The sequence below is a fragment of the Vombatus ursinus genome, unplaced genomic scaffold (assembly GCF_900497805.2).
Source record: "Vombatus ursinus unplaced genomic scaffold, bare-nosed wombat genome assembly UNPS02009770.1, whole genome shotgun sequence".
NCBI lineage: Eukaryota > Metazoa > Chordata > Mammalia > Diprotodontia > Vombatidae > Vombatus > Vombatus ursinus.
The window spans coordinates 14,111,625-14,136,897 of NW_020949548.1; the positions used below are offsets into that span (position 1 = coordinate 14,111,625).

General features: G+C 40.1%; 1 protein-coding gene across 3 annotated transcripts in view; it reads left to right on the forward strand.

The window, feature by feature from the left end:
* The window catches only part of SCUBE2 (signal peptide, CUB domain and EGF like domain containing 2), an 85,052-nt gene that overhangs the window by 7,490 nt on the left and 52,289 nt on the right, over positions 1–25,273 (forward strand). For all 3 annotated transcript variants that reach the window (XM_027852585.1, XM_027852587.1, XM_027852588.1), the window contains exons 3-6: positions 7,194–7,328; positions 18,706–18,798; positions 21,068–21,184; positions 22,174–22,296. In XM_027852585.1, coding sequence (XP_027708386.1) covers positions 7,194–7,328; positions 18,706–18,798; positions 21,068–21,184; positions 22,174–22,296 — 468 coding nt within the window. The remainder of the gene's footprint in view (positions 1–7,193; positions 7,329–18,705; positions 18,799–21,067; positions 21,185–22,173; positions 22,297–25,273) is intronic.

The window sequence follows — 25,273 nt, forward strand, 5'->3', positions numbered from 1 at the left end:
TGTTCTGTCTGTGTGATCCTGAGCAAGTCATTTAACTGCTCATTCCCTAAGCAACTCCATAAGACCGTAAGGTACAAAGGAGTAGCTGACCCCTCATTTGAAAGTTCCTTATATCAATGAAATCACAGGCCCAGCCCCTAGCTCTGCCCCAGGTCATTTGTGGGGATTGTTCACCATTTATATCAGATTACCATGCAGCAGGTCATTGTCATGTGTATCATTCACTGTGGATCCAATTAAATTTCCATAAGTACATGTTATCATGACACTGATTTTTATTCGTGTAAACTCAATGCAGTTCTTTGCTTAGAACTAAAAATATCAGAGGGAACTATCCTCTGTTTATTCCACTTGTTCTCTATGCTACAGAAATTCATGCTAGTTGATAAACTGCCTTAAAAAGTCTACTTTTTGTAGATATTCTAGCCTTTAAAAACATTTTGAGGGCAGGTACCTTGTTTTTGGTTTTGTTTATATGTAGCACATGCTTAATAAATGTCGATTGAATAATACAAATTTTTTATTAGTTTTCTGAGATTGATATGCTATAAATTAAATTGACCTTTTCACAATTTACAGCAGACATGTCTATCATTTTAGTTTAAAACAATTATGTTTTAATGGTTGTGTGGCACTGTTGTCTTCTACCTGAAGGATCAGTGGGATCTTGAATCAATTGTTAATCCAAAACTGAAACGTTCCTTCTAAAGAAAAAAAGGAGAGAGGGAGAATGTAAGGAGAATAGAGTTCAGAGATTGTCTTCTCAGCAAGTCAATTTCATTTGTAAGTCACTTGGGCCAGTTCTATGGCATCTTCTCTTTTTTGCCAACTTCACATTGCATGGCTTTCCTAGAAGAAATGATCCAGGTGTGACTGCTGAAGGCTTTTTCAGAGAAGCCATTTCTTCAAACCAAGATTGGCTGACTGTTTGTCCTGAGTGTTGTAGGGAGGATTTCTATTTGGCTGCAATTTGGACTAGATGACGTCTCAGGTCCCTTTTTAACTTAGGTTGTCCATTAAAATTTCACAGTAGCTATGTTTGCAAGATGAGAATAGGATTATGTTTCATATGTTGAAAAACGTGAGAAATTTACATGTACTAGTGTGCCTATTGGCTGAGTTCCTGAAAGAGCAAACATTTCTAAAATAAAAGAATGATATGACATGTCAGGTGATTTGTTTTTCTTTGAAATGTTCAGTACTTGGAACAAAGAGTTGGGGATTGCATTCATTGTATACATTTAGTAATCTGCCTTTGTGCTTTACAAAACAGTCATGAGTCAAATTAGGTTTTTAGTAGGGATATTCTTATTGTCACAGGATCACAGATTTTGGCACTGGAAAGCATTCTGTAGACCATCTTGTCCAGTGTCCTCATTTTATAGATGAAGAAGGTCAGGCCCAGGTAGATTGAATGACTATTGGTTCTTTGAATGAGATGACAGTTGTTTATAAAAATCTGAATTCAACATAATTAAAAACACAGAAAAAATTAGGTACGTTATGCATTCAGGATAGCTTCTCTATGTCATTCTGCTTTATCAGGAGTCATTACATAATGTGGTTTATTTCCATTGAAACAGTAGTTTGAAGTGCTAACTTTTTGTGGTAACAAAGTGTGTGCTTATTGCCTGGGGGGGTGATTGAATAAATCACAGTATGGGAATATAATGAAATATTGTTGGATTGTAAGAAATGATGAAGATAAATGAAAGGAAAGATGAGAAATCTTGTATGAATTGACACAGAGTGAAATGAGCCAAACCAGAAAAGCAATATAAACAATGACACAATAATGTAAATGGAAATCAAATAAAATGAAGTTGAACACTATGGAGTGATTGATCGTGGGCCTAGAGGGAGAATGAGAAATGCACCTCCTCCTTTCCTTGAGCAGTGAGGGGCTGCTGGTATTCTATTGAATGTTTTGTGTGTTGTCACATGTAACCACTGTCCGTGGTTTGCAAAGGCTTGCTCTGTGTGTGGTTGGGGGTGGGAATAGTAGAAACGGATATTTCTGGAAATATCTGTGATATAAAAGGGCACGGCATCGGTAAAACTTTAAAAGTAGAAAAAAAGCTCTGTTGATCTGATCACTTTATAAAAAAGATCAACAAATGAAGTGTTGGAGTAGCCAGTTTGTAAGATGATTCTGGAGAATGCTAATTGTGTGCAGTTTTGTATCATAACCTGTCTTTATCAAAGACATAGCAGTCATCTTACAGACTTTTACTTTATTCCTCAGACATCGATGAATGCGATAATGAATTCAGTGGAGGCTGTGTACATGAATGTTTTAGCATTCCCGGCAATTGTCACTCTACTTGGAACGATGGCTTCATGTTGGCTCATGATGGTCATAATTGTCTTGCTAAATAGTATAGAACAAAACAATTGCAATCCTTAATTTCCTTAACCCAGTCCTTTATCCCAGTCTAGTGATTTGGTTACATTTATACAATAGGCATAAAGAGAGGGCATCTTCAGAATCAGTCCTTGTTTTTTGTCCAAATGGAGAATCTAAGTTTTTAATAATTCATGATTTTATTTTTCTCAACAGGCTTATGAGATAATATCATCATTATTGCTGATTGATCTTACAGCATACCCATATTACTCTAAGATCAAATATTAGTTTTTGCTCTCTTACAAGAGTCATGGATAGATCTGAGTATTCTATTAGAAGTATCATTGCTGATACCCAGTTAATGTCATTCTGGAACTCTCTCAGACCTCTAGAATCCAGTAAACCTCTTCTTCTGAAGGTTCAAAGTGTGTACTTGGGTTTCAGCCAGGTAGGTTTTATTTTTTTGTGAGAGACAGAACACTTCCATTATTCTTTTTCCTCAAGGATACACAGAACAGAAACATCTGCTGGAGTTTTAGATCTATGGAGCTGGGGGTACTGAAGGGGGTGTTGTTTATGGATTGGTTTCTTAAGATAAGATTTCTCCAGAACTACCGAAAACAAGCTGTTTGGCTGCAAGTGGAATAGTGTGGATGCTTCAGAATGACTTGGTGTCAGCCAGTTGCTGATTCTGACCTTCTCTGTCCTACAGCATGCATTGGCAGCTCTCTGTGGTCTTGCCAACTAAATTCCATTTGTAGCCAAGGGTCTGTGTTTGATGTACAGATGAATGTCAGGAGGAGGCCCTGTGGCACAGACCTGTAACTTCCAACATTGATCATGTTATTTATTATCATGCTATTGATGATGCTATTCACATGATTTACATCGTAGAGTATGTGGCAGGGTGAGAAACCGCCAATTCCAGGGATATGAGCTTGAGGAACTCAGGCTCCAGTTTTGTCACAGAATTATGGGCAAGCTATTAGGATGCTCTGTTTCCCAGTAAACAGAGAGGGAATTATCTCACTGTCTAGAGATATTGGGAGAAATTATTTTTGCTGGTAAACTGTGTTGAAATTTGTGACTGAAAGGAAGATGTTGAGGGGCAGCTAGGTGGCGCAGTGGATAGAGCACCAGCCCTGAAGTCAGGAGGACCTGAGTTCAAATTTGGCCTCAGACCAAACACTTGACACTTACTAGCTGTGTGACCCTGGGCAAGTCACTTAACCCCAATTGCCTAAAAATTTAAAAAAAAAAGAAAGGAAGATGTTGGAGTGGGGGAGGGAAGTACAAATCTTCAGCAGCTTCATCCCCAGCTTCTTTATTCAGCTTTTATTCTAACACAACTCCCTATAACTGTTGTAGTCCTAATAATACAAAGCACTTTCATTAAAACAACCCTCTGAAATAGGTAGGCAGGGCAAGTATCTCCATTACACACAAGAAAATCGAGAGAAATAAATTGACTTTGCCAGCAGGTACACAGCCAGTGGACAGTGGAGCTGAGACTTGCAGCCAGGTTTTCTCTCTCCACGTGCTCTTTTCACTACTTGCATGATGCAGCTTCTGCAGCACTTCTTGGTGCAGGCCAGGAGAGAGGTTCCTGGCCACTTCTTCTAGGTCTTTGATCCAGTTAGAATAGTACAGTTCACGACTATTGATGCCAAACTAAGGAATTACATACACTGATGAGTTTGATGAGGAAAGAAAACCCAAGGACAAAAATAAATTTTGTGGCCTGCGTGTATGTTTAAAACTTGGGTAATTGAAATCTTACATGGGCCTCATGTAATTTGTCGATTAAATTTACAGTAGTTCTTTTCATTTTCAGGAAGAATACTTTGTTCCTATTTGATTCAACAGCAACTGAGATTTGTATTTTTGCCTTGACAGTAGATCAACTGTACTTTGCATACATGCCAGGCTATACTTTGCATATAATAGGCATTTGATAAATGTTTGTTGAATTGTGTTGATGAATTAATAACTCAAGTGGTAAGAGGTGGCCCAAATTATAAGAGAGAAGAGCTCTGAAGGGCAAAGGTTGATAATCCCAAATCTTTACTTCCAGCCAAGCTTCAATCCTACATTTCTAGCTTTGCTAACTATTTCTACCTTGATGCTCCACTGACACCTCCAGCTCAGCATATCCCAAACAAACTCATCATTTCCCCCTCAAATCTGTTCTTCTTCTTGACTTCTATGTTCCATTAATGGCAGCCTTCCATTATCATTAGCTCTTCCCTATACTTTGCCTGCTATATCCAAATAGATGACATTTTTTATGGGGCCTCTTCAATATTTCATATCGATTCCCTCCTTTTCATTACTACCCCTACTGCCTTAGTTCAGGCTTTTATTACCTCTCACCTAAATTACCATAGGTCCTTTTAGCTGGTCTCCATTGCCTTCGATCCTGCTACCCTTCTGGGGGCCATCTCCAGTGGCCATATCCATATCCGGTCATTGGACCCAGCTGGCTCTGGAGGAGAAAGTGAGGTTGGTGACTTTGCATGCCCTCCCTCGCTTAAATCCGGTTCACTTGTGTGTCATGGCATCACCTTCCTGATGTCATGGTCCTCTTTGAGAACAAAGGACAAAAACAACAACTACCCTTCCACCTGTACTCTGTGTTTCAAGAGTGATCTTTCTAAAGCACAGCTGCGATCATGTCTGTCCACTGAAAGTTTTAGATGTGGAGATCTTCACTGCTTATGAATGGGAGTCTAAACTCGAAGGATATTTGAGGGCTTCCATGCTCTGTGACCTAGTACTCCCCTTTGGGATTCTCTACACAACAGCCAAACTAATGTTCCTCGCCTGCTCTCAACACATCTCCATGCCCTTGCTCACAGCAGTCCCTCCCTGGAACGTCTTGTCCCTCTAACTTTGCCTGTAGAAATCCTTTCCATCTGAGCTCAGATGTCACCTCTTCCCCTTTGCTCAGTTTTCCCTGTTTCCCTCCCCAGACCATGCACACTCATGCATGCAATATTTCCCTCCTCCGAACTCCCATGGCACTTTGTATTTCTTTTATGATACCACATTTTACATTACAGTGATGTGCACACATGTCTCATCTTCCTTATCAGACTATATGCTATTAGAGAGAGAGGACTATGTGTTTTTCATAGGATCATAGATTGGAGCTGGGAAAAAACTTAGACGTTATTTACTTCAACTTCCCCTATTTTATGGATGAGGAAACTGAGGCACAGAGAGGTGCCCAAGTTTTCACAGGTAGTACATAGGAGAAAACTGGGTTTTGAATACAGGAACTCTGACTAGATCTAACACTGTGTCTACTCTACCACACCACCTTAACCTTTGTACCCATTATAGTGTCTAAAGTAAGGCCTTGTACAGGATAGAACTTCAATACCCACTGGAAAAGATAAATAATTGAATGAATGAATGAGCTGGGCCTCATAGTTAAAACAAAAACAACTAGGCTGGATATTTGGTGATTTTGGTTAATAAGTGTTTATTGACAGGTTAATCATGAGCCATGGGTTCTTTTCTTTTGGTTCCATTTCTAACTTCAAAGAGAGAGAGAGTACTTTCATCCTGAATTCTCAGTTTCTCTATCTGGAAGTAATAAATCTAAGTTGTCTCTACTTCACATCGATGTAAGGAGTGAACATGAGTAAGCCTGGGTTTAAAAATACTTAAAAGAGCAGGATTTGAAATAAAGTGGAAGGACTAGAAGAACAGAACTTAAACATTTTCATTTTTTTCCATCAATCACGTCTAAGAAAGAATGAAATGTTATAGGAGTCCAGAACTCAGAGCTAGAGATACTCCTGTGGTAGCTAGGATTCTTTAAGTTCTGCAGATTGTTTCACGTTGTGTTGAGGTCTGTAGGTACTAACACACCTTTCCTAGGGTTAAACCCTTGTTGGACTAGGATTCAAATACAGCTTAGGACTTGTGCAACAGTCAGGGTGTGCCAAGAAATGCTTGTGATTTCTGCCAGCCATAATCCAGCTATCTAACTTAAGTGTGTGTGTGTATATACATAGACTCACTTTTTCTGGTACCTGTCTATCCTCGTCCCAATTATACTTTCATCAACCTCTTTCCTGAAATAAATGACAAATATATAGAAAGAGCGTCTTTTCAGTATCAAACTGCAAAAATATAATTTAAACATATATAAAATGAATCGGATATTTTGAACTCAGAATAAAAACTATTCTTGCTAATTCTAGGTCTACAGATTGGAATGCCAGGGTAAGGTGTGTTCTAAGGAAGGCTCATCCCCTGGAATTTGCTTCAGTCTTTGGTTTAAAGTAGGCCAGGTTTCTTAGCCTTTAGGGAATGGCACAGGTCCCATCTGTTAAGTCCAGTATCCGCCTGGTGGTATAGGAGGACGGATGAGTGTAAGATTTCAAGTTTGAATCCTAGATAACAGATATTTAAATGTGAATATTCTTGTAATAGATATGCCTAGAGAGGCTAGTGATAGCAAAACAAATAATAGACTGAAAAAAAGTAAATGCATTTGAATCACCATCCTCTGTTTTTGTTCCAGTCAATGTAAAAGTTTGTTACATCTTTGGACTTGACTTTGGACATTACATATTAGTTGTGTATGGGTAGCAGTGGTTTATTTTTTAACTGTCAAGATAATTTCTGGTGTATTGGTGGATCTGTATCTTTGTTGGCTGGAGCTCTTAATACAGGATTGTATAGTGAATTACTATGGTTCCTGTAATGAGATCCTGCCAGGAGTTTAATCCTTTTTGGTTTGTAGTTATGCCTAACCTGTCTGGGCTGGGCCAGAGACTTTTGGAGAAATGGCGAGACAAAGCTGGTATAAACCCACTCCTTCCTCTTTCAGATGTGGATGAGTGCCTGTTCAGCAACGGAGGCTGCCAGCACACATGTGTCAACACCGTGGGGAGCTACGAGTGTCAGTGTAAGGAGGGGTTTTTCCTGAGTGACGACCAGCATACGTGCATTCACTGTGCAGAAGGTACAGAAGGAGCTTTTTTTGTGTGTTACGAAGGCTTTGTCACAATCAGTCAACAAGTATTTATTAGATACCTACTATGCAGACGACTGGGAACCTATCAGATAAAAAGAATGTGAAAGTCACAGTGTGGCGGAGTGAGAGAGCGAGTCAGTGGTCCATTTCTCCTCTTTGATCTCGTCTGTAATATGGGAATTATGTTTCATCACCTACCTCATGATAAAAGTGCTTTGTAAGCTGTAAAGTGCTATAGAAATGTCAATTATTTGTCCTGGCTTTGTCATCTAGCTTCTGAGCCTTAGGTTCTTCCTTGGCAAATGAGGAAGCTGGACTGGCCTGTGATTCACGTTTTCAAAAATTCTAAGTTCCAATATTAGGAAGATACATTAGGAGTAATGTCGTACTTGAAACACTAAACCAGGGTTAGGGAACCTGCAGCCTTGAGGCCACACGTGGCCCCTTAGGTCTTCAAGTGCGCCCTTGGACCAAATCCAAACTTTACAGAACTGTCAAAGGGCCGCACTTGAAGACCTAAGGGGCCACGTGTAGCCTCGATTCCCCACCCCTGCACTAAACCTTTCAAACATGGTTACCAGTGAATGAATCAGGATCAGGCCACTCTTCTGCTTCAAGGCAGGGCTTCATCAAACACACAGACGTATCTCAAAATACTAGTACAAAGGGAAAATTTTTATTCATCCAAGGGTTACATCACGAAGGTTGTTTTCTCCACTTGCTTTATCATTATTAAATTAAGAAAACATGTATAACCTGCTTTGTAAATATAAAGCACAATATAAATGTAAGCTGCTGTTATCTGTTTATTTTTAAGGAAAACTACCAAATGTCTTGTACATTAGATACTGTTAATTCCCTTTAACTGTGTGCTATCTATTAATTTCCAATGAATAGCACTTTTTTTTTCTCCCTTAAGTAGCTGATTTTCTCCTGGGAAGATACATTCTTAACTGTCTAAGAAAGGTGTGAGTATTTCACATGTCCGGAGTGGTGCATTCAGAATGTATGCACCACTAAAGTACTGATTTGAACAATTTCTTCTGCAGTCACCAAACATACACAGAGAAAATGCTCGAGTGGAAATCAGGCAGTTCATTTTCATGCTTTGTAAGCACTCTTAGTGGGTAGATCATACTGCTATGTTTAATACAGAAGTCACAAAACACTGGAGCTAATCAGTATAATTTCTGAATTTGTGCGATGCACTGTTTCTTGATTGACAGCGGAATAGTAGATGTTGGCTTTCAAGTTGGGTCCTTTGGACTCTTTTGTATGTTCCATAGGATTTGGGGCATCTTTGTCTCATGAGTCTTATGTAGAGTTCTCACTGTGGGAAAGGAATCAAGAAACCAGTAGAGCAGAATAATCTGAAAAGCAGAGCATCCATTCTTTTGTTGTTTAAAGCTCTCTTACCAGAAGGAAGAATACTGTAGTCTGACACTTGGATGTCTAGGCTGTAACATGGAAAGTCATTGATTAATTATTCCCAGCCAAGCACCTGGCAGCATATAGTGTAATTTCACCCTTAGGTAACTATGAGTTTTTCATTCAGCCATGTTAAATAAACTGATTGCAACCATCACTTCCAATAAAGTGACTGAAGACTTTCAAATTGATAATGCTCCCTCTTCCCCAAACTGAAATGGCCAGTGAAAACTGACCATAGCCACAGCCTCCTCAAAACAAGAGGCAGAGTGAATGTGAATCTTTTCTCCAAGTTTCCAAAATTATACAGTTCAGACATTCTTGAATCCTCTGAAGCACATTTAAAATGAAAATCTTTTTTTTTCTTTCTGAGATTGCAATATAAATTCAAGAATTTGAGTTGTGGCCTGGAAACTCTCATTGTGATTTGTTATTGCTTTTCAAGCTGATTGCTTGGCAAATTCATATCAACATAAGTCAATAAATTATAGTGGTTTGTAACTAAGAACTCCTTCCATATTTTCTTTCTAAATTCTTAAAAAGAACAATAGGTAAAAGTGCCAACTTAAGGAAAGAGTTTTTTTTAAAAAATTGGTTTATATGTTAAACTCTTAAAGTTGATATTTAAGTTCTAAAACCCACAATTTACAGTTAAAATAATAGTATCTAGAGGAAAGCAATAATTAGTATCTTTTAATGAATTTAAAAATATTTTATTTGCAAATGTTTTGTAAAAAGTAACTGTCAAACATAATGATCACATTTTGGACACAGATTTTGACTTTTCTTTAATATTTGTCAGTTTGGAGGCAACATTTAGTTGCTTAGGAAGGTTCCCGTCCATTGGTATTTACTCTTTTTTTTTTTTTTGACACTTTGAAATGTCAATTCCCTGGAAAATTGGCTCTCTATTTTCACTTGTTGGAGAGGCTAAAGGGATTACATCTGAAAAGGATATATAACCTGTACCCTGTCTTCATCTTTATTCCTGCGTGTTTTGGTAGTCAAAATAAACATAATCTCCCAAGCTGAGATATGGCATAATGGATAGAGTACTGGCCTGGGAGTCAGGAAATCTGTTTTGTGGTCTCATCTCTATAATAGTATAATAATGGATGACATTTATATAACATTTTAGGGCTTTTAAAACTCTTTACTTTCCCTTATTTGAGCCTTATAACAACCCTATGAGGTGGGTCCTACAGACATTATTATCTCTTTTTTTATAAGTGAGGAAACTGAGGCTCAGAAAGTAACTTTTATGGTCATAAAGCAAATTGGCAGAGTGACTATGGGGGCAAGTGATTTCTGTTTGGACCTTGGTTTTCTTCTCTGTAAAATGAAAGTGTTGGACTAAATATGCTGTAAGATTTCTTTCAGCTTTAATGATCAGAAACCATGATTCTAAGGTTGTAGGCCATTCCGGGCCAACATAAAGCATTTGAAGATTGACAAAGCACTATACGTACATCCTCTTACCCAAAACTAAAAAGAGCACTGCAAAGTAGAGGCTGTTTTGCACATGAGGAAAATTGAAGTCCCTAGAGGTTCAGTCACTAGCCCATTGTCACACACCTGGAAGCCTCATCAGAGTTGGGATTCACACCTAGGTCTCCCTTGACTCCCAAGTCTAGCTCCATTTTCTCCCATAACAAGCTGCAACTCCTTAACATGTTATGGCTATCTCTTCTTAGTGGTTGGACTGCCTTTTTGTGGAGTAAGGAGAGATCCCTGATGCTTCTGAGTTGCTACAGAGAATAATCCAGGCAGGAAGGGCACAGCCTTCACAGCTAAACTCCACATTAGTTGTTACTTGAGGTCCTTCTTTGCTTTCTCTCCAAAGCCCAGCACCCCAGAGCTACTAGGGTACAGCCCCTTTGGTCTCCCTACCACCACCATCTTGAGAGATGAAGAAAGAAGACCTTTAGGTGGGACTGAGTCTGGGTCTGAGTTCTAATATCCTTCCTGCCTGGAGTCCTCTCTTTCCAAGCCCTTCTTTCATTTTATATGCTTACACTTACCCATTTCACGTCACATTTTGATCTGGTTTCCATATGTGATTTGTAAATTCCATACTGGGACCCTCTGTAAATAAGAAGGAATTTACTTTTACTAGTGCAATAATACCAAAGCTTCAGGGATGTTCTGACTACTCCCCCCAATTTCCATTGTTGATTGACAATCTAAATATCATCCACAGTTTAATCTCAAGTGACAGGCGAGTTAACTATATACTTCTTGTGTTGCTGAGAATTGTCATTATTATTCAATTCAGCAAGCATTTTTAACTATTCCCACCACAAATGCTATTGCTGGCATGTTCAGTTTACCCATTTATGTTCTTGGTTTCTATAAATACAAATAAATAAATTGTGTTGGTTAGCTTGTCTTATGAGCATGGTGATCAGAAGGAATAGGTGCTAAAGCAGCAGTCACCACCAACTTGGATAGGCCATTTTTGCACAGGCAAGCAATCAAAAGGGTTTGCCAAGTGGCTGAAAATGCCACTCCAAGAAACTCCATTAGCCAGAGCAATAAGAGAGCTTTACACTAATCCCGGGCAAATTGCCTTCCTTCTTAATTGGCAGCAGCTGTTGGCAGAGGTGAGCTGAATTGAGACCGGCACCCAGCAGACTGAGGGAGGCAAGGGTGTGATGCTGGCTCATAGCTGACAGATACAATCAAGATGGTTTGAGGAGAGACATAAAGAGCTATGGGAAGTGTTCCTTTGCACTGTACATCTTACTAACTTCTGTCATCCTGTTACACATGGAAGTGGTTTATGAGATTTGGGTAGCAGAAATCTAGATTTCATTATGGAATATTAAGTAAAGGGAAAGGGAAATAGTACATAATAAATAGTTTTGAATTTTTTTTTTTAGTGAAGATTTTTGATCCCTGCAGTAATGAGTACCTTTTATAATCATGTATAACACTGTGAAACTTGTAATATCAAGAGCCCTTGTTGGTTCACTCATGGTCAGTGACATGTACAGTGGTAAGGTCAAAAGCAGGCAGGTACTGTTGCTTTTTTATCTTTTTAGTTCCAGGGCCTGGTATGGAGGCTGATATGGATAGATTTTTAATCAATACATTCCAATGTTGGTAGAGGAAATCGCCAATATTGGGATCAGGAGATGGTGAGGGAAAAAGAGGTGTGGGATTCTAATGCCAAGTTTTAGAGTGTATGTGGCATAAATAGATTAATGGATCACATTTTGTTCTTGTGCAATCACTTCATGGAATTCCTATTGGCATTTTAAGTGGGTTGATTTGGGGTTAATTAGGTGGCAGAAGTGGCATTAGAAATATCCCTGATGAGTGATTACAGTATGATAGATTCGTTTGAATATATTGTCTTCTATTGGTGTCACACAATTTTCTCAGTCATCCAGGCTCATATTTTTAAAATTATTTTCCCCCCTGCTTTGCTCCCTACATTGTCAGCTGCCAAATTTTACTGATTGAATTTCCATAATGTCTCTCACATTATTTTCCTCCTCTTCACTCGCTCTGCTATGCCCCCAGTTCAGGCCTTCATCGTCCCTAGCCTGAATTATTGGCCTTCAAACTGGTCACCCTACTTCCAGTTTGCAATATATCTTTCACACAGCTGTCAAAATAAGTTTCGTCATAGCCAAGTCTGACTATAGTATTGCCCTCCTCAAAAATCTTTACTAGTGTTAGCTTCAGCAACTTCTTATCACTTTCAGAATAAACCTCTTCAGCCTGGTATTTGAAGTCCTCCTCAATCTGTCTCTAGCCTATTTTTCTAGCCTCATTTCATATTGCTCTACCTTGTACGTTCTTCAGTCTAGCAGTTCAGACAGCTTGACCTGCCCTGTCCTCCTGTCTCCCACTCTCATACAACCATTCCACTTTGCTGAAATATCTGCCCTTTCACATTCTCCCCTGTTGAAAATATATTCTTCCTTCAGAGCCCAGTCCAAGTGCTATGTCCACCTTCTCCAAGAACCACACAACTCAAAGTGACTGCTCCTGTGGCGCATTTTCTCAGAAGATCTTGTCTAAATCTGTCCTTTGCCCTTCTTGAATTCTTCCTTCTATCACTCCTACCTGTGTGTGTTGTATCCTCCCTTACTGACCTAAGGTCCATGACAACAGGCACTTTGGGTCATATCTCTCTGTCTTCTCAGAACCTAGCATGGTTCCTGAGGTATCCTGGACGTTTAATATCTGTCGAATGGAGTGGAATCTTATAACGCATGGGCTTACAGAGGGAGTGGTGATCTCAGGGGCAAACTGTGTCTCTGGGCAGCCTGACCAAAGACCAGTTGTGCCCGTGTGTCAACCCTGTTTTGCAGAGGGCTTAAGCTGCATAAATAAGGATCACGGTTGTGGCCACCTCTGCAAGGAGACCCTGGAGGGAGGAGTAGCATGTGAATGCAGGCCTGGTTCTGAACTGGCCAAGAACCAAAGAGACTGCATCCATAGGTATGGAGCTGGGCCTGCTCATGTCTTCTGGAAGCCTAACAAGCAGTGCTCTGCTGCTTTCACCAGTCACTCGCTTGGGTTGGCCACTTACCTCCTTTATGGTGCGGGTGTCTTGATTATTAAGGGCATTGAGAAAAGTCAGGAGTTTGGAGGTTAGTGCATAAGACAAAGATCTGAGCCTGTTGTTCAGCTACCATAGAAAAATTATCTATCACAGGGGTAAGTAAACTGATGCTTGGGAGTTGTATTAGAAGATCAGGACTTAGGACCAAGGGGAAATAAATGGGAAAGATGTTTAGAGAAGAAAAATTAATCAGGATTTGTTTCCAGGTGATAAATACTTCAACATTCAAAAGATTTGTAATTTTGCCTTAGTAGATGGATTCATGAGCTCCTCAGAGCTCAAGAAACAATCTCTTGATGGCCAACCTTCCAATGATGAATCTGTCAGAATTAGCCAGGCTGGTCCCGTTGTCCATTGCTGAGCCTTTCAGGCTTGGGAGGACCTGCCAGAGCTTGAAATGCTCTTTTGGCATAGCTTTTGAGAACCTCGATGCTCTAAATGCATGGAAATACAGATTTATTCATCACTTAGAGAGATCTTAGAAAAATAATTGTGGCAGTAAAACTCCAACTGATTTAGAAAAACTCATTTATGTTATTCAACTCTTTTTTAGAAAGGGTTCTACAATTCCTTTAATAGGAACTTTAATAAGAGTAGATTATTGTAAACTACATACATATTTGTAGGGGAGAGTTATGTGTGAATAGTCTGCGCTTGGAGACAAAGGCAGATTTATTTCTCATCTGAGAGATGATGAGATCTTTCCTAATACTCATTGTCAGTGCTGTGCTAGATGCTAAAGCTAGGAGGTCCTGATGCTTAAGATGCATGGGGAGCTTATGACCTTGTCACTGGGAGCTGTATCAGAAGGCAGGGCTTTGAGCCCCAGCTCTAGTGCTAATTTGATAATCATGGACAAAGGGCATGAACTCCTCTGAGATTCCATTTCCTTGTGTGTAAGATGAGGAGAATGATATTTGCACTAGCTTCCTCAAGGTATCGTTGTGAGAAAAATGCTTTGTAAGTCTGTAAAGTGCAGTAGGATTGTACATCAATCATTATGTAAGACTGCTAGTGTAGTGGAAGGAGCGTTGGGCGTGAGATAGAAACCTGAGCTTGGTTTGGTTCGTGCTTCTCTGAATGTTAGTGGAGGTGTAGCCGGCCTGCCTTAGTAAGCTTTACATAGAGATGAATTTTTATTACCAGTTATTGTTAGTGTTAGCTTTTGGAGCATGGCTTCTTGAGGGTTATGTCAGTAGATCTTAGACTCTGGCTGGTGTTACCAACCTGGAAAGCTTTTGAGTATGGGCCTAGTGACAGATTGAATGCCTGTGGTGGATAGCATGCAGTGGATGGAGCACTGAGCCTGGAGTCTGGAAGACCTGAGTTCAAACCCCACCTCAGACACTAGTTGTGTGACCCTGGGCAAGTCACTTAATCCTGTTTGCCTCAGTTTTCTAATCTGTAAGGTGAACCGGAGAAGGAAATGGCAAACCACCCCAGTATCTTTGCCAAGAATACCCCAAATGGGGTCACAAACAGTGGAACACAACTGAAAACAACTAAATAACAAACAGGAACTTAGCTAAGTTCTAAACTTAGCCAAGTTCTAAGAGGCTCATGACCAGGTTATGAGCCACGTGGTTGTAAAATGGCCATGGGATTATAAAAGTTTTGGCCCTGGCACTCTGGAAAACCATCTGTGAAGGCATAGAGGGGTTGACATCTGATTGGTGGAACTGATAGCAATGAGATCATGAATATTTGAAGAATGAAGTTTTATTGTCATTAGCAATAACAAAAATTTAAAATTAAGCTGCACTCCAAGAAGGACAAATGTGCTGGGCAATTGCTAAAACCCATTAATTTGTCAGATATGTACATTTGTAATCTTCATATGTAATATAAATGTACGTTACATTTACTAAATGTAAATTTGTAGTTTTCAAAATCAGGAGGAATTACAGGCAGGCAGATTCTTCTCCTCTATAGCACTGTAAAGCTCGGCGGACAGGCTCAGACTTAAATGTGCAGTTTTTAAATGTAATTTCCCCCTCCTTTCTTTTAGGTATTAGTTTGGAAAAAAAGTTCTGTAACAGTAGCAACGATTTAACTTGGGTTTCTGAAGAGTTCTTCAGAGAATGAAAGATTCCAGGGGCTCCACGGGGCTAGAAGCAGTTGAAGACCTAAAGAGTTTGGGCATTGGAATAGAAAGAGAGTGAATTTAAAACAGCTGCTGGTGGGAGAGGGCTAGAAAGGTTAATGTTGTTTTAATTATATGTGTTGTGTGTGCAAGTGATACATTACTTTGACATGAATACTAGCCTCTCACAGTGTCTCCCTTGATCATTCTTCCCTTCAAACCAAATCAGAATAAAAAAATTGATTTGAAGCGCTCTGGACTGTTTAGAAGAAGTAGGTTTTGATGATTTTTAAAAATGGATTTTTATTGATATCTTTTGTTTTTACATCACCTAGATTTCCTCCTGTATCCCTCGCTCTGCCCCCTCACAGGGAGCACGGAATTTTTTTTTTTAAGACAAAGAGGATTGACAATTAAAAAAAACTTAGCTAGAGAAATATGAGCCAATTAAGTATTTCCTTTTTCATTCCCAGAAAATTGGTCAAAGCCCCCTTCTGAAAAAGCTGAAAACTTATTGATGCAATAGATTTTCTTGAATAGAACTAAGTCACAGTCACGTGTAGGAATGCTATACTGATGAAACCCAGAAAGTAGGTATGTAGGAAACAAATAATGTGTGTATTGTAATCTAAATACTATGCTTTACTTCAGAGAGAGACTACTTCCCTCTTCATACCAATTAGCTGGATGAGATGATAATCAGTCATTATGGTTTTATTTTTCTTGGCTGGCCTCATTGCTGTAGCTTAGGCAGGCACAGAAGATGCCTGAACCCTCCCCATTTGCCAATTCAATGCAAGAAGGTAGTCTTAGATAGAAGTCTGAGGACACAAAGTGTCAAAGTTCTGGAAACTCCAGAATAATAGACTCAACTGAATCCTTTTTTGTAAACTGACTCCTTTGCCACATGGTAAGTAATTGGGTCTGGAAGAGCTTCTAATTAAAAGCTAGGCAGCCCCAAATGCCACAAGGTGGTATGTAGAAACAAAATAGTCCAAATCCTTGTGTTGTAACTTCCCCTTAGTGCAGGAAAACACATAAATAATGGAAAGTCCTTTCATTTTGGAACCATGTCCCATTAAAGCAAAGGTCTTGTGTCCCTCCTGCCACAATTTAAAGTGTAATTTGTTTCTTTTGAATAGCAGCAATTTCTGGTCAGTTTATGTGTTTGTATTAGGAGGAAGGAAGAGCTGATGCACAAATGAGATTTATCTGTATGTGTTTCAGCTATTAGTAAAGTCTCTCTTATCTTATTAAGGACAGCAGAGCTGTGAAGCCAGCAGTCAGCCATTGACAGAAACCCTGCAGGCCATGAGGGCAAGAAACTCTGGGTGTTTGTTTGTTTTTGGCCAGGCTGGCCCATTACATTGCGGCCTGCAGAACCGATTATCCGTGCAGAAAAGAGAGAGAGCCAGCTAGGAAGAGACATAGGGGAGACCTTTTTGTGGAGACATGACCCAACTGTGGAAATGTCGTGTTAGGCAGTGGGCATGCTGCCAAAATCCCAGGCACAGAGAACCCCAAGAATTATGCAGCAGTGACTCTCACAGGGTCACACAGAGTTGGGTCCTCCACAGCACTTTATGGAAGCCGCTCTGCTCTCTCCTTTGGGCCAGCGTCAGAAGCTGCTGAACTTGCATTTGCACGTCCTGGGACCTTGATGGTATCCTTTGGCTTTCATTCACTGCATTGGCTGTGGAGATTTCATAGGTCTCAAAGTCAGAAGGATCTCCAGGTATCTGATCTAGCAATCGGCCTTGAAGCAGTTAAGGTAGTTTGCAAACTACCTTAACTGAAGCACAACCAAAGCCCAGAGATTAGGTTATTTACCCAAAGGTATATAACCAGGAGGTGGAAGAGTAGGGTGGAGAGCCCAGGTCTCTTGCCATGGCATCACACTGGTGTTTTGGTGCATTACTGATCCATGTATTTTCTTTTCAGTGATATGTAATCATGGAAATGGCAGATGTCAGCACATATGTGATGATACAGATGATACAGATGAGTGTAGTTGCCACCCAGAGTACAGGGTACACCCAGATGGGAGGTCCTGCCTGGGTCATTATGCAGACTGGCATCTATAGTATCAGAAAATGATGCTACTGATGACAAAGGCTGTCTGTGGATGTGGGTGTGGTGTGACCAACAGTCCTCTCTGCACTTCTGCTGTTGAGATCGCCCTTTGGTTTTTGGCTCTAGTCACAGCGACGTTCTTTAGATATAGGCTATATTAATAGAAGCATGATAATAGTTGATGTTTGTATAGTGCCTTCAATTGTACAAAGTGCTGCTTTGTATGCGTTATCTCATTTGTGCTTCAGAGAGCTCTGTGAGGTCGGTATTACAGGCATTCCTGCCACTATCTGATAGATGAAAAAACTGAATTTAGTGACTTGCCCATGGTCACATTGCTAATAAGTGTCAGAGGCGGGTTTTGAACTTGAGTCTTCCTGACTCCAGGTCCCAAACTCTATGTATTATACTATCTAGTTCCTTTTCAGTGATTTTTTTCACACCTTGGAACTTTTTTCTCATCTTGGAAGAGGGAAGACATTTGCTACTGATACTACAGAGTATAATGTGTTAAACTTGTAAAAATTGCTTTTGAAAAATCTTTCATACTTGGTTTTTTGTTGTTTTTTTTGGGGGGGCGAGGTAATTGGGGTAAGTGATTTGCACAGGGTCACGCAGTTAGTAAGTGTCAAGTATCTGGTCTGACACCAGACTTGAACTCGAGTCCTCCTGACTGTAGGGCTGGCGCTCTATTCACTGCGCCACCTACCTGCCCCTTTCATACCTTGTTTACAATGAATATATTGCTGTTTTCATGTGTTGTTTTCTTTCAAAATGATATAAGGATGAGTTGACAATTAGGAGGTGTTATTTCATGCCTCCAATGAAATAACATGCTCATGTAGTTCATATTTTTAAAGCATATTTAAGATTTCAGAAGAAGTCAATGGTGACAAAGGTTTCTCTAGGGCAAAGATTCTTAACTTGGAGTCAGTAGACCTCCAAAGCATCTATGGATAGATTTCTGTGGGTCTGTGATTTTTTTAAAAAAAATATTTTGATAACTATATTTCAATATAATTGGCTTTCTTTGTAATCCTATGTGTTTTATTTTAATGCGTGAGCATTATTTTGAGAAGGCATCCGTAAACTTCATCAGACTGCCAGAGAGGTCAACAGAACAAAAATGGTTAAGAACCCCTGCCGTAGGAGTAGGAATGGTCCCTTGACTCTTCTGTTTTTGTTGTTTGTTTCTCTTACAGAGAAAGAGGAGTCTACCCTGCAGCTAATGGAGAACAACGTTACATCATCAGTAGCTGAGGGTGACAAAAGAGTAAAACGGAGGCTACTTATGGGTAAGATCAACAACCTCTCACTGCTTACATCATCGGAGGGCAGAGAGGCCCATGCGCTCCATGTAGGCCTCATGGCCCTTTTTCTCAGTCTAACGGTAGCAACATAATAGATCGCTCCTGTTGGACTAGGGAGTATCAGACTTTACATTGCCTTTAATTACGGTTTTTTTGTTTGTATATTCTTTGCCCTCTTCCTTTCTTGAGGGCAGAAACTCTTGACATTCATCTTTGCATGCCTTGTAGCACATTGCACATAGGGCCTTGATCAATAAATGTCTGTTGAATGGGTGGCTACAACACCTGGTCTATTATTATATTCAGTATTTAATGAGAGGAGAGAGACAGACAGACAGACAGAGATAGACAGGGAGAGAGAGTCGAGTGCTTCTTTTTGAGGCATCATTTGGAAGAAGGATTCGTTTTCTGCTTGGCTCTGGAGGAAATTTCTGCAAAGCTGATTGTACTTCAGTCTAGGGACTAATTTCCTAAGTATTTGAACTATTGAAAAGTGTGACCAGCTGCCTTGGGGAGACTTTTGGGTGGGGCCTGTCTGACCAAGTCCTTGCTGGGGATCTTATAGAGGGGATTCACCTTTTGGTGGTGGCTGAGCAGGCCGCATGGGCAGTGATGGGGTCAGACAGAGTGCCTGCTGCAAACGAGTACCACCCCATGTGCCTGGAGACCTCCTTTCCCCTCTGGGCCTCCACTTTCTCTTGTGTAAAAGGAAAAGCTCGCTCTGAGGTCATCTCTCCTAAGTATCTATGGCCTAAGAGCTCTGAGTCTGTGATCTTAGCACTAGATGGTCTCTGAGGCCTCTTATAACTCCAAGGGTCTGGGATTCGTTTCATTGCCCTTCATTTAATCATTCTTATTTTTTTCCAGTCTACTGCCTCTCTTATATAGGAAATTTAGGCATGAGCAGATTGAGGATTAGGTATAGTATAGCCCCCAAAACTGTGGCAATAGAAATTTACCACTCAAATTATATTTTTTCTGGTAAAAAGGAGAGCCAGAACAGTCTGTAGAGCATTCAGGATGAGCTCTTGAAGCCTTTTTAGGGTTATTTCAGCAAAGCAGCTGATTTCATATTTAGCAGCCTGTGGCAAGCTGGCATTTGTAATTTCTAACTGAATTTTATACAGTTCATAATTGTTCACAAGGGATCACCATAAGAGATTATCAGTCATGATAGAGGCCGAGCGGGGGAATAATTTGCCCATGGTCATTCAGCTTAGTCAGTGACAGAGTCTGGACTAGCCTCTAGTTCTCTTGGCCTTAAGCCTAGTGTTCTTTGCCCAGCTCTGGGACACTTCTCTTCCTGGGATACAGGACTCTAGATATCGATCAGTAATAGTAACTGCCATTTCTGTAGCATTATAAGCTTTACAAAGATCTTTTCATACAACAGCACTATTAGGTAGGTCAGGCAAAGATGGTTGTCCCCATTTTACAGAGGAGTAAGTTAAGGCCCTGAGAAGTAAAGTGATCTGTTATGGATCACTAGGTCACAAGATCACTGATTGTGATTTAGAAGTGACCTCAGAGGTCCTCTAGAACAACAGATGAGGAAAATCAGATGCAGAGAGATTGTGCCTTACTGTAGCTCACCCAAGTAGCAAGTGAGTAGTACAGCCAGGATTCAAACTCGGGATATCCTCGAACTATTGGGCCTTTGACCTGTGCAGGGAGCAGGTGGCAGGACAGGTGGAATGAGTGGCTGACTGGAGAAGGGGAAGCATGCTCTGGGCCTTCTAATTAGAGAGAACTGAGGCAAGTTTTCAATCACTGACCCACCAATCAACCAGCCAGTAAACACTTATTAAGTGCAGAGATTCACTTCTGTCTGGGGTTAGGAAGCGTGGTCTCTGGAGGGTCAGTGTTCTTGGTGGAGAGAAGTGGACAGCAACAGAGCAGATGGTCAGATTCTGCTCCAGCCCCAGGCCCAGTACTCTTACCATTAGCATATGCTGCCTTCTTCCACCCCTCCAACCCGTCACTGTTTTAAGAAGATACGGCCTTCCAGTGATAAAGCAGGCACTTCCCCCCTTGCCGTGGTCTGCACTGGATCCTGGAAGTCCCAACATTGCCTTCCATGGCAATGACATGGACTCCATCAGTGTGTACCACATTATGCTTTTGGCATATGCTTTCTTGGACTTTCAGTCACGTAGGAGCATTGAGACCCTGCAGTCCTTTCTTTCTAGCTGTATTATTGCTTCTCAGAAAAGCAAACAGTTTTTTCATTTCCTTTTTTTTTTTTTTAAATCAGAAACATGTGCTGTAAACAATGGAGGCTGTGACCGAACGTGTAAGGACACATCTACTGGTGTTCACTGCAGCTGCCCCGTGGGATTCACCCTCCAGTTTGATGGGAAGACATGTAAAGGTAGGTTCCCTTCTGACAGAGGAAATGTGTGTCCAAGTGCTAAGAATAAGCCCTGCTGTGCCAACAGGACACAACGAGGACAACTCTTTTCCATCTACACCCGTCGTTGCCACCTCCTGTCTTAAGATTTTATTATGACTCATATCAATAGCAGATTTTCTTATTTGGGCCAGTGAAAACTTGTGATTGAGCAAGCTTAATTAAAACCAATTTAATTCTGTTAGCTGTTGGGAAGGTCAGCCTCTAGGAACATCAAATAATTCATTTCAGGCTATAACCTTATTAGAAAAAAAGGCAGAAGATCAAGGAAATAGCCATTTTGAAGAGATAATATCAGCATATTATAAGTAACAACCTAGATAATTATCCAGAGTAAATTAATGAAGAATTAACCCATTAATTCTTACTGATCAAGGGAATCTCAATGGCTTCTTGGTATTTTATGGGCATAAGTACAAAGGACTGGATACTTAGCATGTTAGAAAGAGATGGCTAGTCATCTGTTTCAATTATTTGCTATCAACTGTATCAATTGGAAAAATGTAAAATTACTTTTAGTATCAGGAAACGTTTTTTAAAAATCAAGTATTTTCAGTTTCATAGCAAGTGTTTGAGCTCCTTAAAAAGTTTTAATGATTAAAATAGGACTAGAGACTATACTGAAAGAAACTGAGCCATAAAGGAAAAACATGCAAGAGAACTTCATACTTATTTCCCATAGCTTTATTCCCTGTGGCTAGGGAAGAGTAATATAGGAGTTCTAAATAGATTCCAAAAAGATGAAGATTATTACCTTTTAAAAAAAGCAGTGAGTGGGGAAATAATGAGTGTGCCCATTTTAAAGCAGAAAAACCAGTGACAAGTAGAACCTCCTTGAAAACTCTTTAGTGAGCTCTTCTTGGGAATTATAGAGCATTTGCAAGCACCTTGGGGGTCAGTAGGGAAAATCAACCAACGTACTCATTTTCATTCGTATTTGCCTGTTGCAGATATTGATGAGTGTCATACTGGTAACGGAGGCTGTGATCACTTCTGCAGAAACACTGTTGGCAGTTTTGATTGCAGTTGCAAGAAAGGATTTAAATTATTAACAGATGAAAAGTCTTGTCAAGGTATGTGCTGAGAATGCCTGAAGATTGACTCACTGTATGGCCTTGAACCAGTCACCTATCTACATTATATCTCGCTTTGTGAAATAGAACAAAAATGCTAACATGCCTCATGGGTATATTATGCATATCAAAGAGTTCATGATCAAAGACCTTGAAAAACTTGCTCTTCTTAGGGGGAAAAGGAGAATTTAGAACAAGTTAAGTCAAACCCCATAATAAGGTTCCTCCTCTTTTTAAAAGACATCATCTTAGTTCATCGTGTGAAGTGTATCTGAGAAATATAAGCAGGTGTTCAGCCATCCTGCCAAGGGCATGTTTTGTAGCTGACATAAGAAAATGGACTGAATTTTCTCAAATAGCAAGAAACTTTGCCATAGAAGCATCTGCCTTTCAAAAGCTTATGATAGCAAGATGGTGGTGCCTGTCAGTGATTAGCAACTGAATTTGAGCCTTGTGTCTGGTTTGGAAATGACAAGCTTTGACAGGCATGTGGATGCATTATTTTTATAAGTTTGTAAAGGGACGTATGTAGGGATAAACCCTCAGGAAGCATATATTCCTTGCATCATTCACTTATATCACCTGGGCGATATTTTAAGTGATGAGAGCTGGTTGACGCTTAGAGATATGGACTATACTGTATATTTCTGCCTGCATTTCACATAAAGATAATATTACCATTTTAGCTTTCCCCCCATTGCTGTTCTTCCTTCTGGTTTCAATTCAGTGATGATTTATTAAGTACCTATTATGTGTGCTAGATGCCATCGGAGGCCTTCTCAGGAGTCCTAGCTCAGAGAATTCAGGACCTTAGAGTCCCTGGGCTACCTGAATCTGAGCACTGAGCTCTCTGACACCATTCTGGTCTATACCACTCTGGAGGTCATGCTGCTTTCCACCCAGGGGCTTTCTGATAGCCTCTGATCACCCTGGGAGGTACTGGCCCTGGCTTTGCGAGGTGGAAGGGGGTCCTTTTCTATTGCCTGTGGGCTTCTGGTTAACATTTTGAGCAGTCCTAGGAAGCAAGATATCACTTGCTGTAATTTCTCATCGTTCAGTATGGTTCAGACTCAGGGTTTTGTTATAGTAGGCATGTAGGAGCTGAGCAACCTGCCTCAGTTCAGGCAGCCTTCTTTGCCAGAAGCCCAGTATGCCATTAGATTGATAAAACCAACCCCCAAACCCTTCATGCACAGAGTATACCTTTTTTAAAAAAATGGGTAAGTGGATTTGGTTTTAGGTGGCTATATGGCATGGTTTTCATTAACCTGATAGAGTATTTGCTGTTCTTTATAATCCTTTGGAACATATAAAATAAAAAAAAATATTGCTTAAGCTTCATAAACACATTGAAAAGTAATTAGGAAAGTGGCACCACTTTAGGGGTTGAGGATGGGGAGTAAAATTTTTAGCAAGTAGCAGTAGCAAGACTGGTCAGTCAGTTGGCTATTTCCTAGACAACTAATTGACATGAATAATAAAATTAATAAAATGGCATTAGCTATGAAGGAAGAAACAGTGGCTGTTTTTCATCTTTTGCTAGTCAGTTTCAAACATATAATTATTTACCTAGCAAATTTTCTGGGGGAAGCGATCAGTTAAAATATTTAGTAGAAGATTGATTGCTTTAGTAGAAATTGATTGTTTAGTAGAAAATTGAGACAGTGTTGCATAGTGATAGAGAGCTGGCCTTGAAGTCAGAAAGACCTGGATTCAAATTCTGCCCCGATATGTGAGCTAGAGAAAGTCCTCTCAGTGCTCTCACAGCTCTGTAAAGCTTTAAGTTGAAGAGGACGACTCCTCACCAGGGACTTGCCTGTATCAGTGAAATCACAGATCCAGTCTTTATCTCTATTGGGAATTAATTACCCTCCACAGTTTCTTTGCTCTACTTTTCCCCAAGTGTGTGTTGAGATTAAGACTAATGTAACTTCTCATGAAACACTTCGTATTTAGAAAAATGGCTTTAACAGAATGAACTAATGCAGAATGATTAGATTTTGGTGAGCAAAATGATCCTAAATTGGATTGTTATGCCGACGTTTCCATTTAAATAAATTACTGCAACCCATTGAAATGTCTAGGAAGTGGTTTGCAAAGATTTCAGCCTATAGAGGAATGTAGAGATGAGGCCAGGAAGGAGAGCTGTGATGAGACAAACATGCACGCTGCTTAATGAGGATGATGGTGCTACTGGGGGTCTTGATCAGAGCAGTGACAGGCACCAGGGAGTCAGAAAATTTGCTCTGTGGAATACGTGACTCAGGCTAAGTCTGTCTGGAAAGAAGAGTTGTATCTTCAGATTTTAAGTGAACACTGTTCGTATGGAACCCTATTGAGGGTAATAGTATTAAGATATTCTTGGACAGGGCTGGAGTTAAAATCTTAAAACCCTGGACAAACTAGTCTGACCTGATCAGAGACTAAACCTGACTTCAAGGGTGTCTCTCCATACAACATGATAGCTTACCTCTCAAAGCATTATATATAAATCATATAAGCTAGCATGGTGAAGGGCTTCACGTTTGTCCCACATGAAAATTGGTTGAAGGAACGAGGAATGTTGAATATGGCGAAAAGAAGATTGGAGAGGGACAGGATAACTAGCTGTCTTTAAGCAGTTCAGGGTCTGTCAGGAATGAGGAATTAAACCTCCTTTATTTGGACTTAGAGGGCAGAACTCTGAGGATTGGAGGGAAGGTTAATGAAAGGCAAATTTAGGCTTGAGGTCAGCGATGACTTCCCAACAATGAGAGCCATCTGAAAGTGCAGTGGTCCGACTTGGGAGGGAGGGGTTTTCCCTCTACTGGAGATCTTCAGACAAAGGCTGGATGATCAAGACTTGTCAGTTATGTTGTGGAGGAAATTTATTTTCTATTAAGGGTTAGACTTAGATGCCTTTGAACTCCAAAATTCTGTAATTCTGTGAGAAATGATGTTACTGTAATTTTTATTATCAGCAGATATTTTAAAAATG